At 35.4% G+C, this 20,519-nt stretch overlaps 2 protein-coding genes across 2 annotated transcripts; one reads left to right on the top strand and one right to left on the bottom strand.

Moving 5' to 3' along the window:
* Positions 1-10,649: 10,649 nt before the first annotated feature.
* On the top strand, positions 10,650-11,600 carry LOC101954903 (olfactory receptor 51F2). The gene has a single exon (XM_005323113.3). It carries the CDS (start codon positions 10,650-10,652, stop codon positions 11,598-11,600), a length of 951 nt encoding a protein of 316 aa, XP_005323170.2.
* Positions 11,601-19,001: 7,401 nt separating this feature from the next.
* Positions 19,002-19,946, bottom strand: LOC101954626 (olfactory receptor 52R1). Its single transcript, XM_005323112.3, has one exon. The coding sequence runs from the start codon at positions 19,944-19,946 to the stop codon at positions 19,002-19,004; it is 945 nt and encodes a 314-aa protein (XP_005323169.2).
* Between the last annotated feature and the right edge of the window lie 573 nt (positions 19,947-20,519).

Genomic DNA, 20,519 nt, shown 5'->3' with positions numbered 1-20,519 from the left:
GCAGGTTGAGTACAGCTGGAGGCAGGCCACTGAGGTCATGCCATTGGGAGTTATATTTTGACCTTCACTAGCAGAGCTCTCAGCTTCCTGTTGCCATGTCCTGACAACTTTCCTTTGCCATGTTCTTCTGCCATAATTTTCTGCCTCACCTTAGACCCAGAGATATGGAGTCAGCTGACCATGGACTGAGACCTCTGAAACTGAGTCAAAATAAACTTTTCTTTCTCTACATTGTTCTTGTCAAGTCTTTTGGTCACAACAATGAAAAAGCCAACTAAAGCATAAAGATACTTCCATATTTATATTTGAAAATGTCTGAGTCTTGAAGGCCCTCCACTAAACATGGATAATTGAAGTCTTCACAGAGCTCCCTGTCTTTGTCAATCCCTACGTAGGACTGTTGGTGTTTTCTAGTTTATTTCTTAAAAATTCCCTGATTTCTTTTATTTCATCTTTGATGAATGTCAAAGGGATATTTGAGAAAGAAGTCTTTACAAATAGAAAGAATAGATTAATTCTCAGAGTGAAGATCCATCAGACTTCAGGGAATACACCTCACAAAACACAAATCCCAACATACACTTTTTTAGGAAAAATAACACAAAAGCTGCCAAGGTTATCAAGTTAACATTAATAGTCATACAGTAGATTGAGATTATCATATTTAGATATTAAATATCCAACAAAATAAAATCATTAGTATAATTAATGTTTTAAGGAGTTCATGCTTACAGAAGATATTTTAAGTTTTTTCTGTATCAAGAATAAAGATGCCATTACAATTGGAATTTTCATTTTTATCTGTGATTGCATATTATTTTTCATTGCTGTTTCATTTAACTTTAGTGTATAAACTCTCAGTATATTAAAGACAAAACAAAGTTCATGTCTCATTCCTCCTTTTTTTCCTCCTTCAAAGGTCTTTTGCCCCCCAATATAATGGGACTTATGGGGTTAGGTACAGCGTTTTTCTCATCTCCTGGTTTTTCCATAATCCTGATTGACACAATGACTCTTAGAAAAAAAGACACCTAACTAAGGAAGGTACTTCTTAAATCAACCACTTATTTTTCAATTTGAGGTGGGAATAGCTTGCTGTGAGGAATGTGGAGTAGAAAGCTCAATCTTTCCACATTGACCATCTTACAGGGTCTATATCATTTATGTCTTTCAAAAACTGGTAATTCTTCATGATGCACTGAGAACTTAGGCCTCCAGTCCTGTCCTGGCCTCCAGTCCTGTCCTGAAGTTCAGTCACCAGTAGATGCACAATGATTTACGATATGAGCCAAGTTAAAGTGCTAACAGTGAACTTGTGGACTTATGGAAGTGGGGCAGAGAAGGATGTTTAGGAGAAATTTTTGTGATGAAAATGGTGTTGGGGGTGATGTCATAAAAGTCCTTGGACTCTTCACTATGTTCTATATTCATGTAGAAATCTTGGTCACCTCCATTGCCTTACAGTTCTTATACCCTCCCTTCTATTGAACTTTATGCCATAGTATCACAGTCAAAGATGTATCAAGATGGCCTGGACCTAGTTATAGCTCAAAGATACTGGGGATCTGAATTTTTAAGCATTCTTCTGTTTAAATATAGCATCCTGTTTTCATGCATGAATGGTTTTCCATATCATCCATTCATCTATATATATACACACATACATAAATACACACACACACACATATATAGAATAGAGTATTATATAGACATATAATGTAACTTTATTTCAACTTTATTCATGAGAATAACCTCTACTATCATTTTTCATCATAGTTGCCATTCAACACATTGCTGTCTCCTGCCACTTCTGTACCAATGGCAACTGCTAGAAACAATCATACATGATTGGTTTGTTCTGTTGCAAGTTCATGGAGACCAGCTTTATCCACACTTTCCAAATACCCAAACTTATTTTTGCATCCTCTCTCTTTAACTGTGCAAGGACATGATATTAGAAAATGATAATGAGGGGCTAGGGCTGTGGCTCAGCAGAAGCACACTTGCTGGGCATGTTTGAGGCACTGGGTTCGATTCTCAGCACTACATAAAAATAAATAAAATAAATGCCTGTCAACAACTAAAAAAAAATTTAAAAGAAGAAAATGATAATGATAACAATATGTTGAAGATTATTGTAAAGACTCTGTTTCCTAATCTATGGTAAATTTCTTTCATTATTCTCTGCATCTCCTAAGGAAGCAGAATTTCCAGGCATGATGTTGAAGATAATTCCTCTCTCTCTCTCTCTCTCTCTCTCTCTCTCTCTCTCTCTCTCTCTCTCTCTCTCTCTCTCTGCCTAGAGAAGTGTTCCAGGCTTTGTTCATTTCAATTCTTCCTACTCATCTAAGCATGGTGCTTTCACCACAACTATTTCTACAACCTAGGGCTCAGTACCACTTTCTGGTTAAAAGAAATCTGGCTGGGAGAAATGTCTGGGTCCAGAGGCTGTCTTCTTCTAATTTCTGAGGTCATCAGGCTGATGGCAACATTGTTGGGAAGGTTGTAGAAACTGCCAAAGCAAACCAAGACACTCTATGTGCCCTGACTGAACAATTATTATTGGTAAATTGTGACCTCCCATAATTAATTTAGTTTTAATTAATTTATTTTTGCAAAAAATGTGATGGCACAAGTATTGATTTTAATGTAACAAATATTTATTTTCACTAACGTAGCTTCAGAAATAAAATGCATTGGCTTTGTATGGAAAAATGAGGCCATCGTGGCCTAACAGAAAGTAGAATATATGGTATCGTCCCAAATTTCATATGTTAAAGCCGTAATGCCCAGTACCTCAAAATGTGGCCTTATTTTGAAATGGTGCAACTCTAGGTGAAATTAGTTAGGACAAGGTCAAACTGGAGTATGGTGAATCTGGATACAGAGATACACACATAGTGACCTGGCAATTAAACAAGAATGGAAAGATCCAGGTAATGCATCTGTAAGCCATGATTTCCATTAAACCATCAGAAGCCAGGAGAGGGGCATGAAACAAATTCACCCTCAGTTTCAAGAATAGGACCCAACCCAGTTGATACCTGAGCTTGAACTTGAGGCCTCCAAAACTGTGAAAAAAATGAGTTTCCAGTTTAAGCTCCTTGGTTTATGGTAGTTTGTTGTAGCAGTCCTAGTAAAATAATACAACAAATGTGTATCTACTTATTGTTCTAAACTGTCATCATCTATAAATACTATACCTCATATTGGATAGTAGACTTTTAAATTCAGTTTTAATGAAGTTATTTATAATGACAGAGACCCTTCTAAACATTTGTCAAGTGTCCCACATTCTCTAGGGGTGGGCTTGTATTTATAAATAGAGCTGCCCATTGTTGAGAAATGATGACGAAACCAAAAAATAACTTCTTTAAACATGTAATTAATTGGTTATCCACAGATAAATCAATGCAATTCAGTGCAGAAAAAAAATGTCTTGGTAGAGCTAAAACAACTGTATATATGTATGAAAAACAAACATACTCTGATTTCTATCTAAAGGTTAAAAATCTTAATATGAGATGTAACATAGAACCAAAAAGTATAAAGATAAAGCTATAAAGTTCAAAAGAAAATGAAATAAACTTGGAGAATGCAAAGATGTCTTATATAAGAAATAAAATACATTAATCTAAAGAGGAAAAAACTTCAACATTGAATTTCATCAAAAGAAAAAGGCTGATCTTCAAAAGATACGATTATGAAAGCGAAAATGGAAACCAAAAAGAGCATATATCTGATAGAGAAAGTTCCAAATCAGTTAATAAAAAAGAGATTATTAAAAATACAGGCAACTGGTTTTTAATTTTTTTCTTTTTAGTTGTATGCAGCATTAGGGTTCATTTTGAAATAATTAATTAGCATGGAATATAATTTGCTCAAATTCAGTACTCAGTATTTATGGTTTCTCACCCCTCCTCCCTCTCCTTGTTCCCTTTGCTCTATTCTATGGATCTTTCTGCTATTTACTTTTAGTTTTTAAAAATTTTTTTATTTTGGGGGGTTACTGTCTGTATATATACATAATTATGAGATTCACTGTGGTGCATTTATTATATATTTACATAAGAAAGTTAGATTCTATTTATTCCTCTGTTCTTCACTTACCTTTATCCTTTTTCTTTCCCCTCCTCCTCGTTCCCCTTCATCTTGTCCACCAGTCTTTTTACTATTTTTATGGACCCCACCTTGAATTTCCCTTTCTCTCTCTCTCTCTCCTTTTCTCTCTTTTCAGTTTTCCTCTTTATTTTGGACTAACTTTAGAATATCAGAGAAAACATTTGGCCTGTGGCTTTCTGAGTCTGGTTTATTTCACTTAGGTTGATAGGTTATATTTCCATCCATTTGCTAACAAATGCCATAATTTCATACTTCTTTGTGGCTGAATAATACTCCATTGTGTATATATACCACATTTTCTTTATTCATTTGTTGAAGGATAACATGGTTGGTTTGATAGCTTGGCTACTGTGAATTATACTCCTATAAATATTGATGTGACTGTGTCACTATAGTATGCTGATTTTATTTTTTATTTCAATTTTTTTAGTATGCTAATTTTAGATCATTTAAATATATATTGAGGAGTGGGATTGTTGGGTCATATGGTAGTTTCATTCTTACATTTTTTGAGATATCTTCATGCTGCTTTCCAGAGTGCACTAATTTGCAACTGTTTTAAATAGACATTTCAAAAAGGAAGGTATACAAATGATTAACATATGCACGTGACAATGTGCTCAGCATCATTATTCATTAGGAAAATGGAAATTTATGCCATGAGGGGATCCCATTACAAGTTTATTAGAATAGGTCAAATTAAATATACCTACAACACTAGGTATTCAATAGAATGTGGGCCAGCTGGAACATTCATCTATTGAATACTACCATGTGAGCAATTTCCTCCTCCTCATACAGTCAATGTGATTGTTAAGTATAACAAGAAGAAAGGAGAGAGGTTCTAGACAAACAGAAATACAGACAATTCATCATTTTTTCTCCAAAATAAATTTAAAAAGAAACCTAGAATATGTACTTCAGTGAATGAAATAAGGTATACAATAAATTCAGCTTTTGATAAAGTTCAATTTACAAGTTAAATTTACTTTCAACCACTATGTAAAGTAATCTCAGAAGAGAACAATTCTGATATTCTTAAGAAAAAATGACAATAAGTTATTTGGGAGAAAAATGAAGAAATCTTTTCCTTATTCTGCTATTTGGCAAAATATAAAAATCTGAATTTCTGAGAAATCATAAAAGTTCTTCTAGAAAGCCATGGTTCAAAATTAATTAAAAAGAAATTTGACATAGTGATGGGCCGTTGAACCAGTATACCAGGCAAGAATCAATTTTCTTTTAAGGGGCTCCTTCTTTTATAGTGATAGATGTTTAATTATAGAGAATAATGTGCTATTCTTTTTTTTTAACCACACCATACATATTCTGTATTCTTTGTCAAATAAATTTATTTAATTGTATTTCAATCAAAGCTTACGTAGTACTGAAATTTAACAACTTAAGACAAAGATAGACTTATGACTGTAAGACAGTAAGTTATGTATCTTGTTTAGGAAAATATTATGCTATAGGTGACTAAATTTGGAAAATGGGGAAGAAAGGAAAGAAATACGGGGACATTCATTCTCCAGACTTTCAATTTTAGGAATTAAAATCTAAATACAATTAAGTAATAAAGAACATTATATTTGAAAACATTGGAAAGATAATAAAATAGTTAAAAAGAGATGCAAACATTATTTTGACCTGTTTCAGTCTCATGTGAGGAGTCTCCTGGGAAATTTTAGCTGTCACAATTAGCATGAAGTCCTCAGTGTCTCTTAGCAGCAGGGTTGTACTACATTATGTGATCCTTTTAAGAGGACCAGGTCGATGAGCCAGACATACATATAGCTGACTGTCTGGATAGTGGAGAGGTCTTCTCTCCTCTGTTGGAGCGAGGTAAGATACTAGGACCTAAAGAGGAAGCCCATAAGAAAGAGACTGTGGAATGCTAGATAGGGAGGAGGGGAGGGGTAGAGTAGAGAAATAGGGATGCAGAGGGGTGATGTAGGTGCTTAGAGGCAAAGGACTGTGAATCAGAGTGAAGGGTAGAAATACTGGGGAGAGGAGTTCAGAGTAACAGGCTCAAGCGGAAGGTTGTGGGATTAAGTGAGATCAAGCAAGATACTTGCAACTACATATTTTTTTTTTCCAGAAAACTCAAAGCCCAGTATGTCAAGGGAATTGGGTAGTCTTATTGTGATTTGCAGTGGTCTTAAATATGATATTTATTGTATATTTTATTTCTGCTTTACTCAGCTTTTAAATTAGCTTATTTATTATTTGTCCCTATTTGTTATAAAATAAGTTTTTGTAGGCATATTACTTGGCATCAGCTCTGTATTTCTATAGGATCCTAGTATTCCGAGCTCTCTCTGACTCTCTTAATAGTACCTATTCATATTTAGAAGGATGTCCCTCAAATAAATCTTCACATTTTTAACCAGCATGGAATTAACTGGAAATAGGCAGACCAGGGATATTTTTAAAGTCCAGGGTTTATAGGTAAAAGACCATAGATGGTAATGAGTTATCAAGTTCCTACTTGTATTCAACAAGGGTACAGAGTTCTATCTTTATGTTTATTATTTTCCTTGGCCAGAATAATCATGTATTCCAATTTCTTCCATGAACAAAACTTCTGGATACTGACATCTATATTTAGTATTGTAGCCCTCTGAGTCTGCCCTACCATCAATCAAACCACAGAACATTACTACCCCCCAACAAAAACCTAAAAACAACAACAACAATAACAACAGCAATAATAGACATATCCAGCTTAATAGAAATATGTGGGATACTATCCCCAGATATTGGATTTATTTTTTGTTTGCTGGGATTTTGGCTTTATTTTATTTTTGTATAGGGATTAAACTCAGGGGTACTTTGCCACTTAGCTACATCCCAACCTTTTAATTAATTTATTTTTTTTTAATTTTATGACAAGATCTCAATAACGTTGCTTAAGTCCTTGCTAAGTTGCTGAGGCTGGCCTTGAACTTTTGATTCTTCTGTCTCAAGCCTCCCTATTTGCTGGGATTACAGGTGTGCATCACCCAGCCCTGCTTGTCTTCATATTTTTTAAAAATGAATGATGATGATTCTAACTGTATGGGAATGGTTCACAAACACTAATTTTGTCTACTTTTTATTAATAATTTTAAAAGAAAAGTCCATAAGGTAGAAGCTGTGTATTGAGTTGTTTGCAAATTTATGTTGGCTCCAACAGCTAAGATCAAAATTCAGGCATTTTTATGTTTATTTTATCACCAAGCTGGTGAATGATGAGTTTGTGGGGGACATTTTTTATCTTCTTAGTAGAGGGAGTTTTTTAAAAAAAATATTTATTTTTCAGTTGTAGTTGGACACAATACCTTTATTTTATTTAATTTATTTATTTTTATGTGGTGCTATGGATTGAACCCAGGGCCTGTAGGCATTAGGCGAGCACTCTACCGCTGAGTCAAAACCCAGCCCAGTAGAGGGGGTTTAACCATGCGTTTACTGACTTTTCTGTCCTTGGCTGTCCCATTCCATATTGTATATCATGTTGTGGTTTTTATTTTGTTTTTGACCCCACATCTAGCTTTGCACAGCTTTGCCAAATCTTGTTTATTTTGTCTTAAAAAATATGTTCAAAGCTTCTGTTTCTATTTCACTTTCTGTACTTTAATTTAGACTATTACTTTTGACTAGAAGCATCTGCATTCTCTGGTCTTGGTGCTCCAATACAAGAACATGCTCTGCTTCTTTTTGTTTATGCATATCTTTCCTAATCAGTGGTATTTGAGTTTGATGCAGTGTTTGATATTAGTATTTTACTTAGTGACTTTAATAAAAGCATTTTAGTAGTTTTGTATGGTTTTGTGTGGGTGCACATCTCATAAATGTTAATGCAAACACAGGAAATAACTGTAAAATAGAGTTCATACTCTAAAAAAGGTGGTAGCTGATTGGACAAATCCTTTAATCACATAATCTGTTTTTCTAATGCTAGAAGATACCATTGTCACTCATATTTGCATTTTTAGGGAAGGAATACTCTTTTCTTGGAATACATATTCTTATACCTCTGTCAGTAATATACCTCATTAGTTTCATTAGCTTTATATTATATTCTGATATGTTAAAGGGCCAGCCCACTCTCTTTGTTGTCTCAGCATTTTAATAAACAGGTTTGCATATTCATAGTGCTTACTATACTGTAGGATCTATTATTTTCAATTAAAATTCTTAAATGTTATTGATAAATAATGCTTTGAATTTATGTGTTAAGGGGAAAATTCCTATACATTCACTATGGCAGAATCCTGGGTTCAAGAGAGGAATTAAGAAATAAGGATAATTCTTAAAGTTCCTTAGTATATTATTACAGACCTCCCTCTGCTGCATAACATGAACTTAATAGCAATAACTTTTCTAGCTTTACAACTCATGTGAATAAAGCCTATTTCTATAAAATTTTCTCAAAGTGATGAATTTTATAAAAATCTATTAATTTGTAATTTTGATTTTTATCTAGTTACTCTTATCAATTCTAGTTTGAGTTTATAGTATTTTTTAGGGTTTTCAGAAAAAAAAATCAATAAAAACCTTCATAAAGACTTTTAAAATTTCTTTTCAAGATAATACATTTTCTTCCTATTAGCTTACCTTTCTTCTTTGCTGTTACTATCTAAAAATGTTGAATAATAGTTGTAATAGTTTATGTGTTATCTCATTTTAATGAAAACAAACTTTGAATGAAAATTCTTTTAGTAGATATTTCACTAATATTCATGTTTGCTCTGAATTTCTGGAAGATACTCCTCACTGAAAAACTTACTTCCTATTCACAATTTTTTCATGAATCCCTGTTGAATTTCCTGGATTTCTCTCATCTCTTAAGAAAATCATGTTTCTTCTTATATTTACTCATATAATCACACCATTGATAGATTTCTTAATTTGAGTAATTTTTTTATTCATAAGACAAGGTCTGTAGTATAAATAAATATGAACTATTATTTTTAAAAGAGTTGTACTGAGTTGCAAATATCATATTAATAGTGTTTGTATCTCCCTTCATAAGTGACTAGATGAGTAACTTTCTATCTTTTCATATTCTCTAGAATTTTTCAATCTTGGTACTATAGATATTTTGGGGTGGACATTTCTCTGTTGTAAGGGGCTGTCTTGTGAATTTTAGGAGCACTCCTGGCCTCTACGCACTAACTGCCAGTAACACTCCCTTCCTAGTTATGATAATGAAAAGTGTTCCTAGGCATAACCAAATAACCCCTGGGGCACCATGTGTCCTCTCTTCCCTGCTTTATGAATTGTAATAGATAAAACACTCATTTTGTTTATTTAAATCAAAATACATGGTCTTTGTCCCAAATCACAGTACATGACTTGAGTCTTTATTGGGATTTTATTTTCTAAACTAGTTTGTTGATTGATATTTTCCTATAAAATTATCTACCATATACATGATGTCAAATATATTGCTATAATTATGCATACTATTTAAGTATGCTTAATGGAATATTTCTCTCTAGTTTTGTTATATTTTTTAATTTTTTGTGCTTTTAAAAAATTTCCTGGATGAGTCTTGAAATAAGTTATTTTAAAAAATTAATCGGCTCTGGTTTTGTTGTTAACTAATTCGTTTTTATCTTTATTTCCATGAATTTCTTCTTTTGATGTTTTAAAAAATATTTTCCTAGCTTCTCTTATTGCAAATGTAGATAATTAATATTTCCATTCTGGTTTTCTAATGGATAATCTTCAGGTACTTCAAAGATCACAAGTGGTTATCTTATTGCTATTCTTCTTTAAAGGTTCTTTTTCTCAATTATATAATTTTTCTGGCAGAGAGAAAATGCTAATAAATGGAAGTTGTTATTGCTTTAAAGTCCTTGCCATTTATATTATTATGTAATTATTATTATACAAATAAAATAACAAATTATTATTATTTTCCAGCTAATTTAGTAGTCCAGTTAGACTATGTCAAGATTTATAAGATATAGTTTTGTACTCAGCTAAAGCTGAGGTAGACCAAGAGAGAAATATTAGAGGTAAAGTAGAAAATACATGGTAATTAATTGGAAGGGGTTAAAAAACAAAGAATTGTGATAATTGGATCATGTTTGTGAAAATTTTAAGTTTTATACTAATAGAATAATAGGCAGTTCTAGAAGAAAGTGATCAATTTGCTTTTGAACATATTGTTTGTTTTATCTGGGAAAATCCATATGGAAATGCCTAGAAGAAAGTTCTAAATTCAGGTCTGGAAACTGGAAACCAGAACTGGCATTCAGATATTTATTAGAAATTCGTCATAATATAGGTGAAATATAAAGCTGAGAAAATGCATAAAATTATTCTCCTTCCTATTCAAGAGAAACACTGAGAGAATGAGAGAGAAGGTTGCAGCTCTAGGAAACTCAGAAAATAGTAAAGTTCTTTGAGAATTAGTAATAATAATTTAGTGAAACTTGGAGTGCCAGAAAGATGTGCTAAGTGATAAGTCATATATTTATTATGTGTTGTGTTCCATTATTCAAATATCCCTGTCTTCGCAGTCCTTCACTATGTTGGTCTTCAATAGTACCAATGCTCCCCCTCTGATCTTCTTCCTGACGGGTATCCCAGGCCTGAGAGCAGGCCAGGTCTGGATCTCCATTCCCTTTTGTCTCCTCTATGTCATCGCGCTCTCTGGAAACAGTATGATCCTGTTGGTGGTCCTCCGTGAGCAGAGCCTCCACGAGCCCATGTATTATTTCCTCTCCATGCTTTCAGCCACCGACCTCAGCTTATCCCTGTGCACACTTTCCACTACCCTTGGTGTTCTCTGGTTTGAAGCCCGAGAGATCAACTTAAATGCTTGCATTGCCCAGATGTTCTTTCTCCACGGGTTTACTTTTATGGAGTCTGGGGTTCTGCTGGCCATGGCCTTTGATCGCTTTGTAGCCATCTGTGACCCACTGAGATACACTACCATCCTCACCAATGCCAGGATTGCCCAGATTGGGGTAATCATGTTGATAAGGAATGTTGCTGTCATGTTGCCAGTCGTGCTCTTTGTCAAGAGGCTGACCTTCTGCAGTTCTTTGGTCCTTTCCCATTCTTACTGCTACCATGTGGATCTCATTCAGCTCTCTTGCACAGATAACAGAATCAACAGCATCCTCGGTCTGTTTGCACTCTTCTCCACTACAGGGTTTGACTGCCCTTGCATCTTGCTCTCTTATATTCTCATCATCCGATCTGTTCTCAGCATTGCTTCCTCAGAGGAGCGGCGGAAAGCCTTCAACACCTGTGTATCCCACATCAGCGCTGTTGCCATCTTCTACATCCCTCTCATCAGCTTGTCTCTTATCCACCGCTACGGCCATTCAGCACCTCCATTTGTCCACACCATCATGGCCAATGTCTTCCTGCTCATCCCTCCTGTACTCAACCCTATCATCTACAGTGTGAAGACCAAGCAGATTCGAAAGGCCATTATCAGGATCTTATTTCAGAAGCAGCGCCAAATCTAATCGCATTATTTCAGAGTGATAAAGCCATTTATGAAAACAATGTTCTGAAATAATCAGGTGAAATACCAAACATGCCTCAAAGAGTCCAAACTATAAACATACTGGATTTATGTTATTGCTTATTCAGTTTCTTTGATGGTAAATATATACCAATACATCTAAATTATATGTATTTTTCAATGTAAAGTGAGATACTATAGGTGGATGACCATTCATATTTGAAAACAATGTTAGACCTGTATTAATTGTTAATTCAGACTCTGCATACAATTTTAAAAGTTCAGAAACAATGTGGGAAAACTATTTTTTTTTTTTGAGCGGGGGATACTAGGGATTGAACTCAACCACTGAGCTACATCCCCAACCCCCTTTTTCCCCCTGTATTTTATTTAGAAGCAGGGTCTCACTGACTTGCTTAGTGCCTCACTGTCACTGAGGCTGGTTTTGAATTCTGATCCTCCTGCTTCATCCTCTTAAGCTTCTGGGATTACAGGAATGTGCCACCATGCCCAGCTCAATGTGGGAAACTTTTTAAGTAAGTGGGTTGTTCTTTTCATAATGGCAAGCAAAAGCAATTGTTTTTCTTGAGGATATTGATTCCCTCTGTGACTTTTAATTTTATGAGAAAGTCCTAAAATTACCTATCAAGGTAATTTGACTTTGGGTCTTGTTTAGTTATAGATATCTTGCCTTTATTATGTGCTAGAACATATCCAACATGAACATAAAATATTACATCAAGTGTTTAGCACCCAGTTACCACTACTGTTGGCCAAACATTAAAACTTGGTAATAGCCAGGCATGTTGGTTCCCACCTGTAATTCCAGCAACTCAGGAGACTGATGCAGGAGAATTGCAAGTTCAGAGCCAGCCTCAGCAACATAACAAGAACCTGTCTCAAAGTAAAAAGGGCTGGGAATGTGGCTCAGTGGTTAAGTATCCTTGGGTTCAATGGAGAGAGAGAGAGAGAGAGAGAGAGAGAGAGAGAGAGAGAGAGAGAGAGAGAGAGAGAGAGAGAGAGAGAAAGAGGGATAGAGAAACCCCAGGTTTTATCCCCAGTGAGAAAGATACCTGCACACAAATTTAGTAATATTATTGGTAACATTTCAGAAACGAGAATAACTCTATTTTCCAAATCTTTAATTTTAGGCTTGTGAAAGGGAACTCACATAGTTTTGGGTTATGTTTATCACTTACTCTGCCATTATGAGGTCATTTATGGGCTCAATGGGATAGCATTGGGGAAGCAAGGCTGGTTGATATCCATATACAGATATATTTTTTAAAACCTGGTTGTTGAATTTCTACTCTAAAGTGGGTACTGTCTGGTGATTAATGTGAGATACAAATATTTTTGCCCTTTGTGTCTATATCCATATGCGTATCGCATAATTTCCAGACTTCCTTATTCTTCTTCCAAAGTCGTTGGTCTCATACCCTAAGCAACAACTGAAGCCTATCAGCAAAATCTATTTGATTCTACTTAAATAATTCCTTTTTCATACTGTGTCAGTCTACATTTTATCACCATGACCAAAATACCTGACAAGAATAACTGAGAGGAGAGAAGATTACGTTGGCTCATATTTTCAGAGGTTTCAGTTCATGGTCAGCCACTTCTATTTCTCGGGTCTGAAGTGAGGCAGACCATCATGAAGGAAGGGTATGGTGAAGGAAAGCTGCTCATATGATGGCAAAAGTAGAAAGTGAAGCTCCAGGGACAAAGTATAAACCCCAAAGGCATGCTGCAGTGACCTACTTCTTCCAGTTACACACTACCTGCCTACAGATATCATCCAGTTCAGTAACCCTTTCAAATTACAAACTCATCAAATGGATTAATCCACTAGTGAGGTCATAGGTTTCATACTCTAATCATGAGGTTTTGGGGAATGCCTCATATCCAACCCATAATGCATACCCAGGTTAATAGCCAAAGATACTATTCACAACTTTGTCCATTAAAAGGATTTTCCTTCACCACTGTTTTTTATGGCCACCCATATTGTGTCATAGTATTTCATTTTTTGTTAGCACCAATTTTTTCACCAGTGAATCAAACCTATATTTTCTTCTTTTTGGCACTGTTTCAGGAACCCCTGATGAATCTCTGCATATGATTTCATGGAGTCACCATCATTTGGGATCGATATGTGCCATGAAATTTGGGACCAACTGTTTAGATGCTTTTTGACCTTGTACTTTACCTTACTGTCATAATCTTTCAAATGCCACAGATCTGAGTAGAACATGAGAATTTTTCCAGCAGCTAAGGATACTATCTTCAATTATACATTTTAGCATAGAAGTGAACACTTTAGCATTTGAAGAATAATCACAGCAGACCTGAAAAATAACTGAACTCACTCTGAGATAAATATTTTCCACAACTCTAATAACTATTCCTTCTCAATAATATTACAGTAAAAAGAGCTTGATGACATTTTTGGTGCTTAGTATTACAGCCTATATCCAACAGTTCTCAAAGAGTCTGGGTATTATTCTTTCTACAATGCAGCAATTATAGTTTTAAATGGTCCTATATTCATTTGGGGAAAACTTTGGATAATTTTTAAATTTTATTCTGGCAGTGACATTGCAGGCTACTTTATGGAGGAGACAAAGCCTTATTTTCAACTAATGGATTCTGTATACATAGAGTGACTTAAATATTTACACAATCTGAGGATTCCTGATTTCTGATTATGGTGGTCAAGATCAATCTAGAGCCCAGCAGTTCTCTAACTAAATGTTTGCCGAATAACATCATAGTTGACTGTCTACTTGGCTTGTTTCCAGGAACACCATTATCTTTGCTACTCTTTGCAGTTATTATATTATAGCTGATTATAGCTGATTGTTAAGTACTGCCAATGTGGTCTCAAAATCCCTTCATCTTCACTGTTCATGAAGATCCTATTTCCATTGAAGCAATCTTCATAGATAAGTCTAACTATGAAAAAAAAAAGAAAAAACAGCTTCTGAAATTTAAAATATTTCAGATTCCTTTATGGAAACCTATCTTTTATTACTTCAGTGCAGGAGTGTTTTTTCTTCTCAGAAAAAAATAATAATAAATTATCTATCCATTATAGTATGTCCATCTTCCTGATATATGTGTATATGTATTTTATATATAAATTTAAATATATGTATATGTAATTTGAGTTTTTCTCTCTTTCTCTTCATTAGCTTGGCTAAAGGTTTATCAACTTATTTTTTTCAAAAACCAACTTTCTGTTTCAATGATTTTTTTGATTTTTTTTGTTTCAAGTTCATTTATTTTGGCTCTGATTTTAATTATTTCTGTCTTCTGCTTCTAGTGTTGATTTGTTTTTTTCCTGAGGGCTTTGAGATGTAAAGTTAGGTTATTTACTTGGTAACTCTCTAATCTTTTAATGAATAAGCTCAATGCAATGAATTTTCCTCTTGGAAAATAATAAAGAAAATTGAGAATCCATCAAACAAAAGAGGTAAAAGACCTCTACAATGAAAACTACAGAAAACTAAAGAGAGTAATTGAACAAGACCTCAGAAAATGCAAAGATCTCTCATATTCTTGGATAGGCAGAATAATATTGTCATAATGGCCATACTACCAAAAGCACTATACAAATTAAATGTAATTTCTATTTAGATTCCAATGATGTGCTTCATAGAAATAGAATAAGCAGTCATGAAATTCATTTGGAAAAATAAGAGACTCAGATTTGCCAAAGCAATCCTTAGTGAGAAAAATGATGCAGGAGGCATCACAATGCCAGACCTTAAATTATACTACAGAGCTATAGTAACAAAAATGGTATGATATTGGCATAAAAACAGACATGAAGATCAATGGAAAAGAATAGAGGACAAAGAGACATACCACATAAATACAGTTATCTCATACTAGACAAAGGTGCCATAAACTTACATTGAGGAAAAGATAGCCTCTTCAACAAATGGTGTTGGGAAAACTGGAAATCCATACATAGTGGAATGAAATTGAACCCCTATGTCTCACCCTGCACAAAACTCAACTTAAAGTGGATAAAAGACCTAGGCATTAGATCAGAGACCTTGCACCTACAAGAAGAAAAAGTAGCCCCAACTCTCCATTATTTTTTAAAATTTTTAAAATTTATATATGACAGTGGAATGCATTATAATTCTTATTACACATATACAGCACAAATTTTTCATATCTCTGGTTGTATAAAAAGTATATTCACACAAATTTGTGTCTTTATACATGTACTTTGAATAATAATGTCCATGACATTCCACCATCATTTCTAACCCCGTTCCCGTCCCTTTTCCTCCCACTCTTCTGCTCTATCTAGAGTTGTCTATTCCTCCCATGCTCCCCCTCCCTACCCCACTATAAATCAGCCTTCTTATATTAGAGAAAACATTTGGCATTTGGTTTTTTGGGATTGGCTAACTTCACTTAGCATTATCTGCTCTAACTCCACCCATTTACCTGCAAAGCCATGATTTTATTCCTTTTATTGCTGAGTAATATTCCATTGTGTATATATGCCACATTCTTTTTATCCATTCATCTACTGAAGGGCATCTAGATTGGCTCCACAGTTTAGCTATTGTGAATTTTGCTGCTATAAACATTAATGTGGCTGTGTCACTGTAGTATGCTGTTTTTAATTTCTTTGGGTATAGACTGAAGAGAGGGATACCTGGGTAAAATGGTGATTCCATTCCCAATTTTCCAAGAAATATTCATACTGCTTTCCATACTGGCTGCACCAGTTTGCAGTCCTACCAGCAGTGTAAGAATGTAGCTTTCCCTCCACTTCCTTACCAACACTTACTGTTCTTTGTATTCATAATAGCTGCCATTCTGACTGGAGTGAGATGAAATCTTAGAGTAATTTTTATTTGCATTTCCTCTAATTGCTAGTGACCCAACTCTCCATTATGTTGGCTTAGGAATCAACTTCCTCAGTAAAACTCCTAAAGCACAAGAAGTAAAATCAGACTTAATAAATGACATAATATCACACTAAAAAGCTGCTTCACAGCAAAGGAAACAATTAATAGCATGAAGAGAGAACCTACAGAATGGGAGAAAATCTTTACTGCCTGTACCTCAGATAGAGTATTATACTGAGATTCTAGTTCAGTCCAGTCAGAATGGCAATTATAAAGAATACAGGTAACAATAAATGTTGGCAAAGATGTGAGGGAAAAGGTTCACTGACACATTGCTGGTGGGACTGCAAACTGGTGCAACCACTATGGAACACTTGGAATGGAACCACCATTTGACCCAGTTATCCCTTTCCTTGTATATACCCAAAGGACTTAAAATCAGCATGCTACTATGATGCAGCCACATCAACATTTATAGAAGCTCAATCCACAAGAGCCAAGCTATGGAACCAATTTTAAGTGTCTTTCAATAGATGAATGAATAAAGAAAATGTGGGATACACACACACACACACACACACACACACACACACAATGCAATATTACTCAGCCATAAAGAAGAATGAAATTATGGCATTTGCTGGTAAATGGATGGACCTGGTAGATATCCTTCTAAATGAAATAGAGCAGTCCCCCCAAACCAAAGGCCAAATGATCTCCCTGATATGTTGATGCAAATCCACCACAAGGGAGGGTGGGGGGGGGGAAGAATAAGACAAAGGGGAATGGAGGGAAAGGTGGAAGGAGGGAATAGAAAAGACAGTAGAATTAATCAAACGTATCTTTCCCATCATTGTGTATGAAACACAGTGTAATGCCACATCATGTACAACCACAAGAAAAGGATCCTAATTAGAATAATTTTTACTTCATGTATGTATAATATGTCAAAAAACATCTGCTGTCATGTATATTTAAAAACACTTTTTAAAAAATGACACAAGCTTCATTGCTCCAAGGATGTCTAATTAGCATTTGGATGTATTTTCTAAATATTTTTTTTTGTACGTGTCTTCTTCTTAGAATTGGCATCAGGCTTCATGGGCAGTTGTTTTTTTTTTTTCATTTATTTTAATTTAATGTTATATTTTGATCACTTTTCACAGTTCTCTTTACTTGTTGCACACACAAGTGGAACACGGTATTTAGCTACACATTGTGTCTCTTGGTTTATTATAGTATAATATTTCAATAATTCCATTTTATTTTTACAAATAATGACTTTATCCATGTCTTTATACTTGTTTTGTTTCACAAATTCTGTTTTTACAAAGAGATTCCTTAGGAGAAAATGTCTTTCTTTTAACTGATGCAAATTTCTGTATTGTTTTTAAACAGTGTTTCGCACTTTTACTGATAGCATAAAGATGTTTTTACCTCACTAAGATATAGAAGATGGCATTATTTTAAAATATTTACTGATTTAATACATGAAAAAAAATTTTCTTGTGATAATGAACATAAGTCAATTAAGTTTGCACTATTCATCATATTTCTCAGATATCCCTTATTCTGGAGTATCATGAAAACTGTTCCTCTTTCTTCAGGACAGTTGCTTTATTAATAAGCTTTGCATCACTGTGACCAAAGCACCTGAGAAGAACAATTTAGTTTTGAGTCCAAAATAAACAACTTAGCTGTTCTTGTTTATTTTTGTCCCATGGCCTCAAAGGTTTAGTCCATGGTTGGCTGGCTCAGGCATATACCCCAGGACCTACTTTCACCAGTTACCATCTAGTACAGGAGTACAGTAGTCCTTACAAATGATCAATCCATCAGCTAGATTAATATACTCATTAGGTCACAGGTTACAGCTCTCACAACCTAATCTTCTCGCCTCTGAACATTGCTAGATTATCTATCATATGAGCTTATTGGGCAGCACCTTGTATCCAAACAATATTAATTGATGGCTTCTGAGCTAGTTGTCCACAGAGATAAATTTGTGATTGTTTTAGTCTGCTTTGTGTCACTGTGATCAAAAGACCTGACAAGAACAATTTAAAGGAGAAAAAGTTTATTTTGGGTTATGGTTTCAGAGGTTCAGCCCATGTTTGGTTGGCCACAGATCTGGGCCCAGGGGAGGTAGAACATCATGAGAAAAGGGTGCAGTAGAGAGAAACTGCTTTGTTCAAGGCAACAAGGAAGCATAGAAATGGAGGAAAGAGGCAACAAGGAAGATGTACCCTTCAAGGGCATGCCCTCAGTGACTCATCTCCAGCTATGTTCCAGATGCCTATCGTACCAGACATTCAGTTCATTCAAACTAGGACGGGCTGATGATGTTTGAGCTCCCATGATACAATCATTTCACCTCTGGATATTCCTACATTAATACAGGAGTTTTTGGAGGACACTTCATATGGAAACTATAACATTGATGATATATAGTGGCTTATCAAACTTTAATCATTATGTCAGATCAATGGAGCAATTGAGAGTGTGGGGACACTGTGATCCTTGGTTCAAGGCTCTTTTCCACAACATCCTCTGACAACCCTGTCCCTGATCTGTTTGGTTCTCACTCCATAGATGATGGGGTTGAGCATGGGAGGTACCAGAAGATAGACATTAGCAAAAATGATGTGTACTAAATGGGGCACTTGATGGCCAAACCGGTGGGTGAGGAAGGTAAAAAGGGCTGGAACATATAAGGCAAGAATAACACAGATATGAGAACCACAGGTACCAAAAGCCTTGAGACGGGCTTCGCCTGAAGGCAACTGAAGAACAGCCCTCAAAATCTTCATATAGGATATGCCAATGACAATGATATCAAAGGCAGCCACAGAGAAGGCCACAAAGAGCCCATATCCACGATTGACTCTGGTATCAGCACACACCAACTTCAGCAAAGCCATATGTTCACAGTAGGACTGTGGAATGACCTTGTTGGGGCAGAAGGGCATCCTGGAGATCATGAAGCAGAAGGGGCTCACCCACAGCAGCCCTCTCACCATCACAACTGACCCCAATTTGATCACCACAGATGTGGTGAGGATACTAGAGTGCCTCAGTGGGAAGCAGATGGCCACATAGCGGTCCAAGGCCATAGCCATGAGCACCCCAGACTCCACAGAAGAAAAGGCATGGATGAAGAACACCTGGATGAGGCAGGCATGGTATTCAATCTCATGAGCATGGAACCAGAGTATGGCCAGCATTTTAGGCTGTGTGGAGGAGGAGAGGACCAGGTCAGTGAGAGCCAGCATGGCCAGAAAGAGGTACATGGGCTGGTGCAGGGTGTGGTCGGTCCTGATTACATGCAGGATGATGATATTGCCAGCTACAGCCACGACATACATGACACAGAATGGGAAGGCAATCCAAAAGTGGGAACTCTCCAGTCCTGGGATTCCAAGCAGGATGAAGGACACGGGATGAGAAGAGCCGTTCCCTGAAGCCAACATCAGGGGAAGGATAATATTTTCTCAGGTGTAAACATAATCTACACTCTGCAAGTGATAACAAACAAATCAATGATTGTTAATAATTATAAGCCTTTTTGAATGGGGCAATTGGATTTAGTGATAAACCAAAACCAATTTCACTATTTTAACATGTAAAATTTTGTAGCATAAAATGTTGCTGCTGCTCAGTATTTTGTATTCATATTAATGGCATTCAAAATGGACTTAGAAAATACCATCTTTGAGTATAATTATGCTTCCAGAATCAATATTTGTTTTGATAGTAAAATATGTTAAGGAAAATACATCTTGGCAAATGTGGTTTTACCCCTTTAATTCTTCACAACAGGCATCTGATTGTTTAATCTTTCCCATATGTCCTTTTATTCCTCTGTTAAGTTTCTGAGGCAACATTTTAGGGTTTAAAAGCAGCAAGGATTAAAGGACCAGAGGTATGTATGAGTGATGTTGAGTTTGGGTTGACTCTAGGATGGTTACCTTGAGGATTTGGGTTTGGAGATGGCTGAGGGACCAATTGCTCATCTATAAATAAACATCTGTTTTGTAATGACT

This window comes from Ictidomys tridecemlineatus, chromosome 4 (genome assembly GCF_052094955.1).
Source record: "Ictidomys tridecemlineatus isolate mIctTri1 chromosome 4, mIctTri1.hap1, whole genome shotgun sequence".
Lineage (NCBI taxonomy): Eukaryota > Metazoa > Chordata > Mammalia > Rodentia > Sciuridae > Ictidomys > Ictidomys tridecemlineatus.
This window is presented reverse-complemented; position numbering and strand designations above follow the sequence as displayed.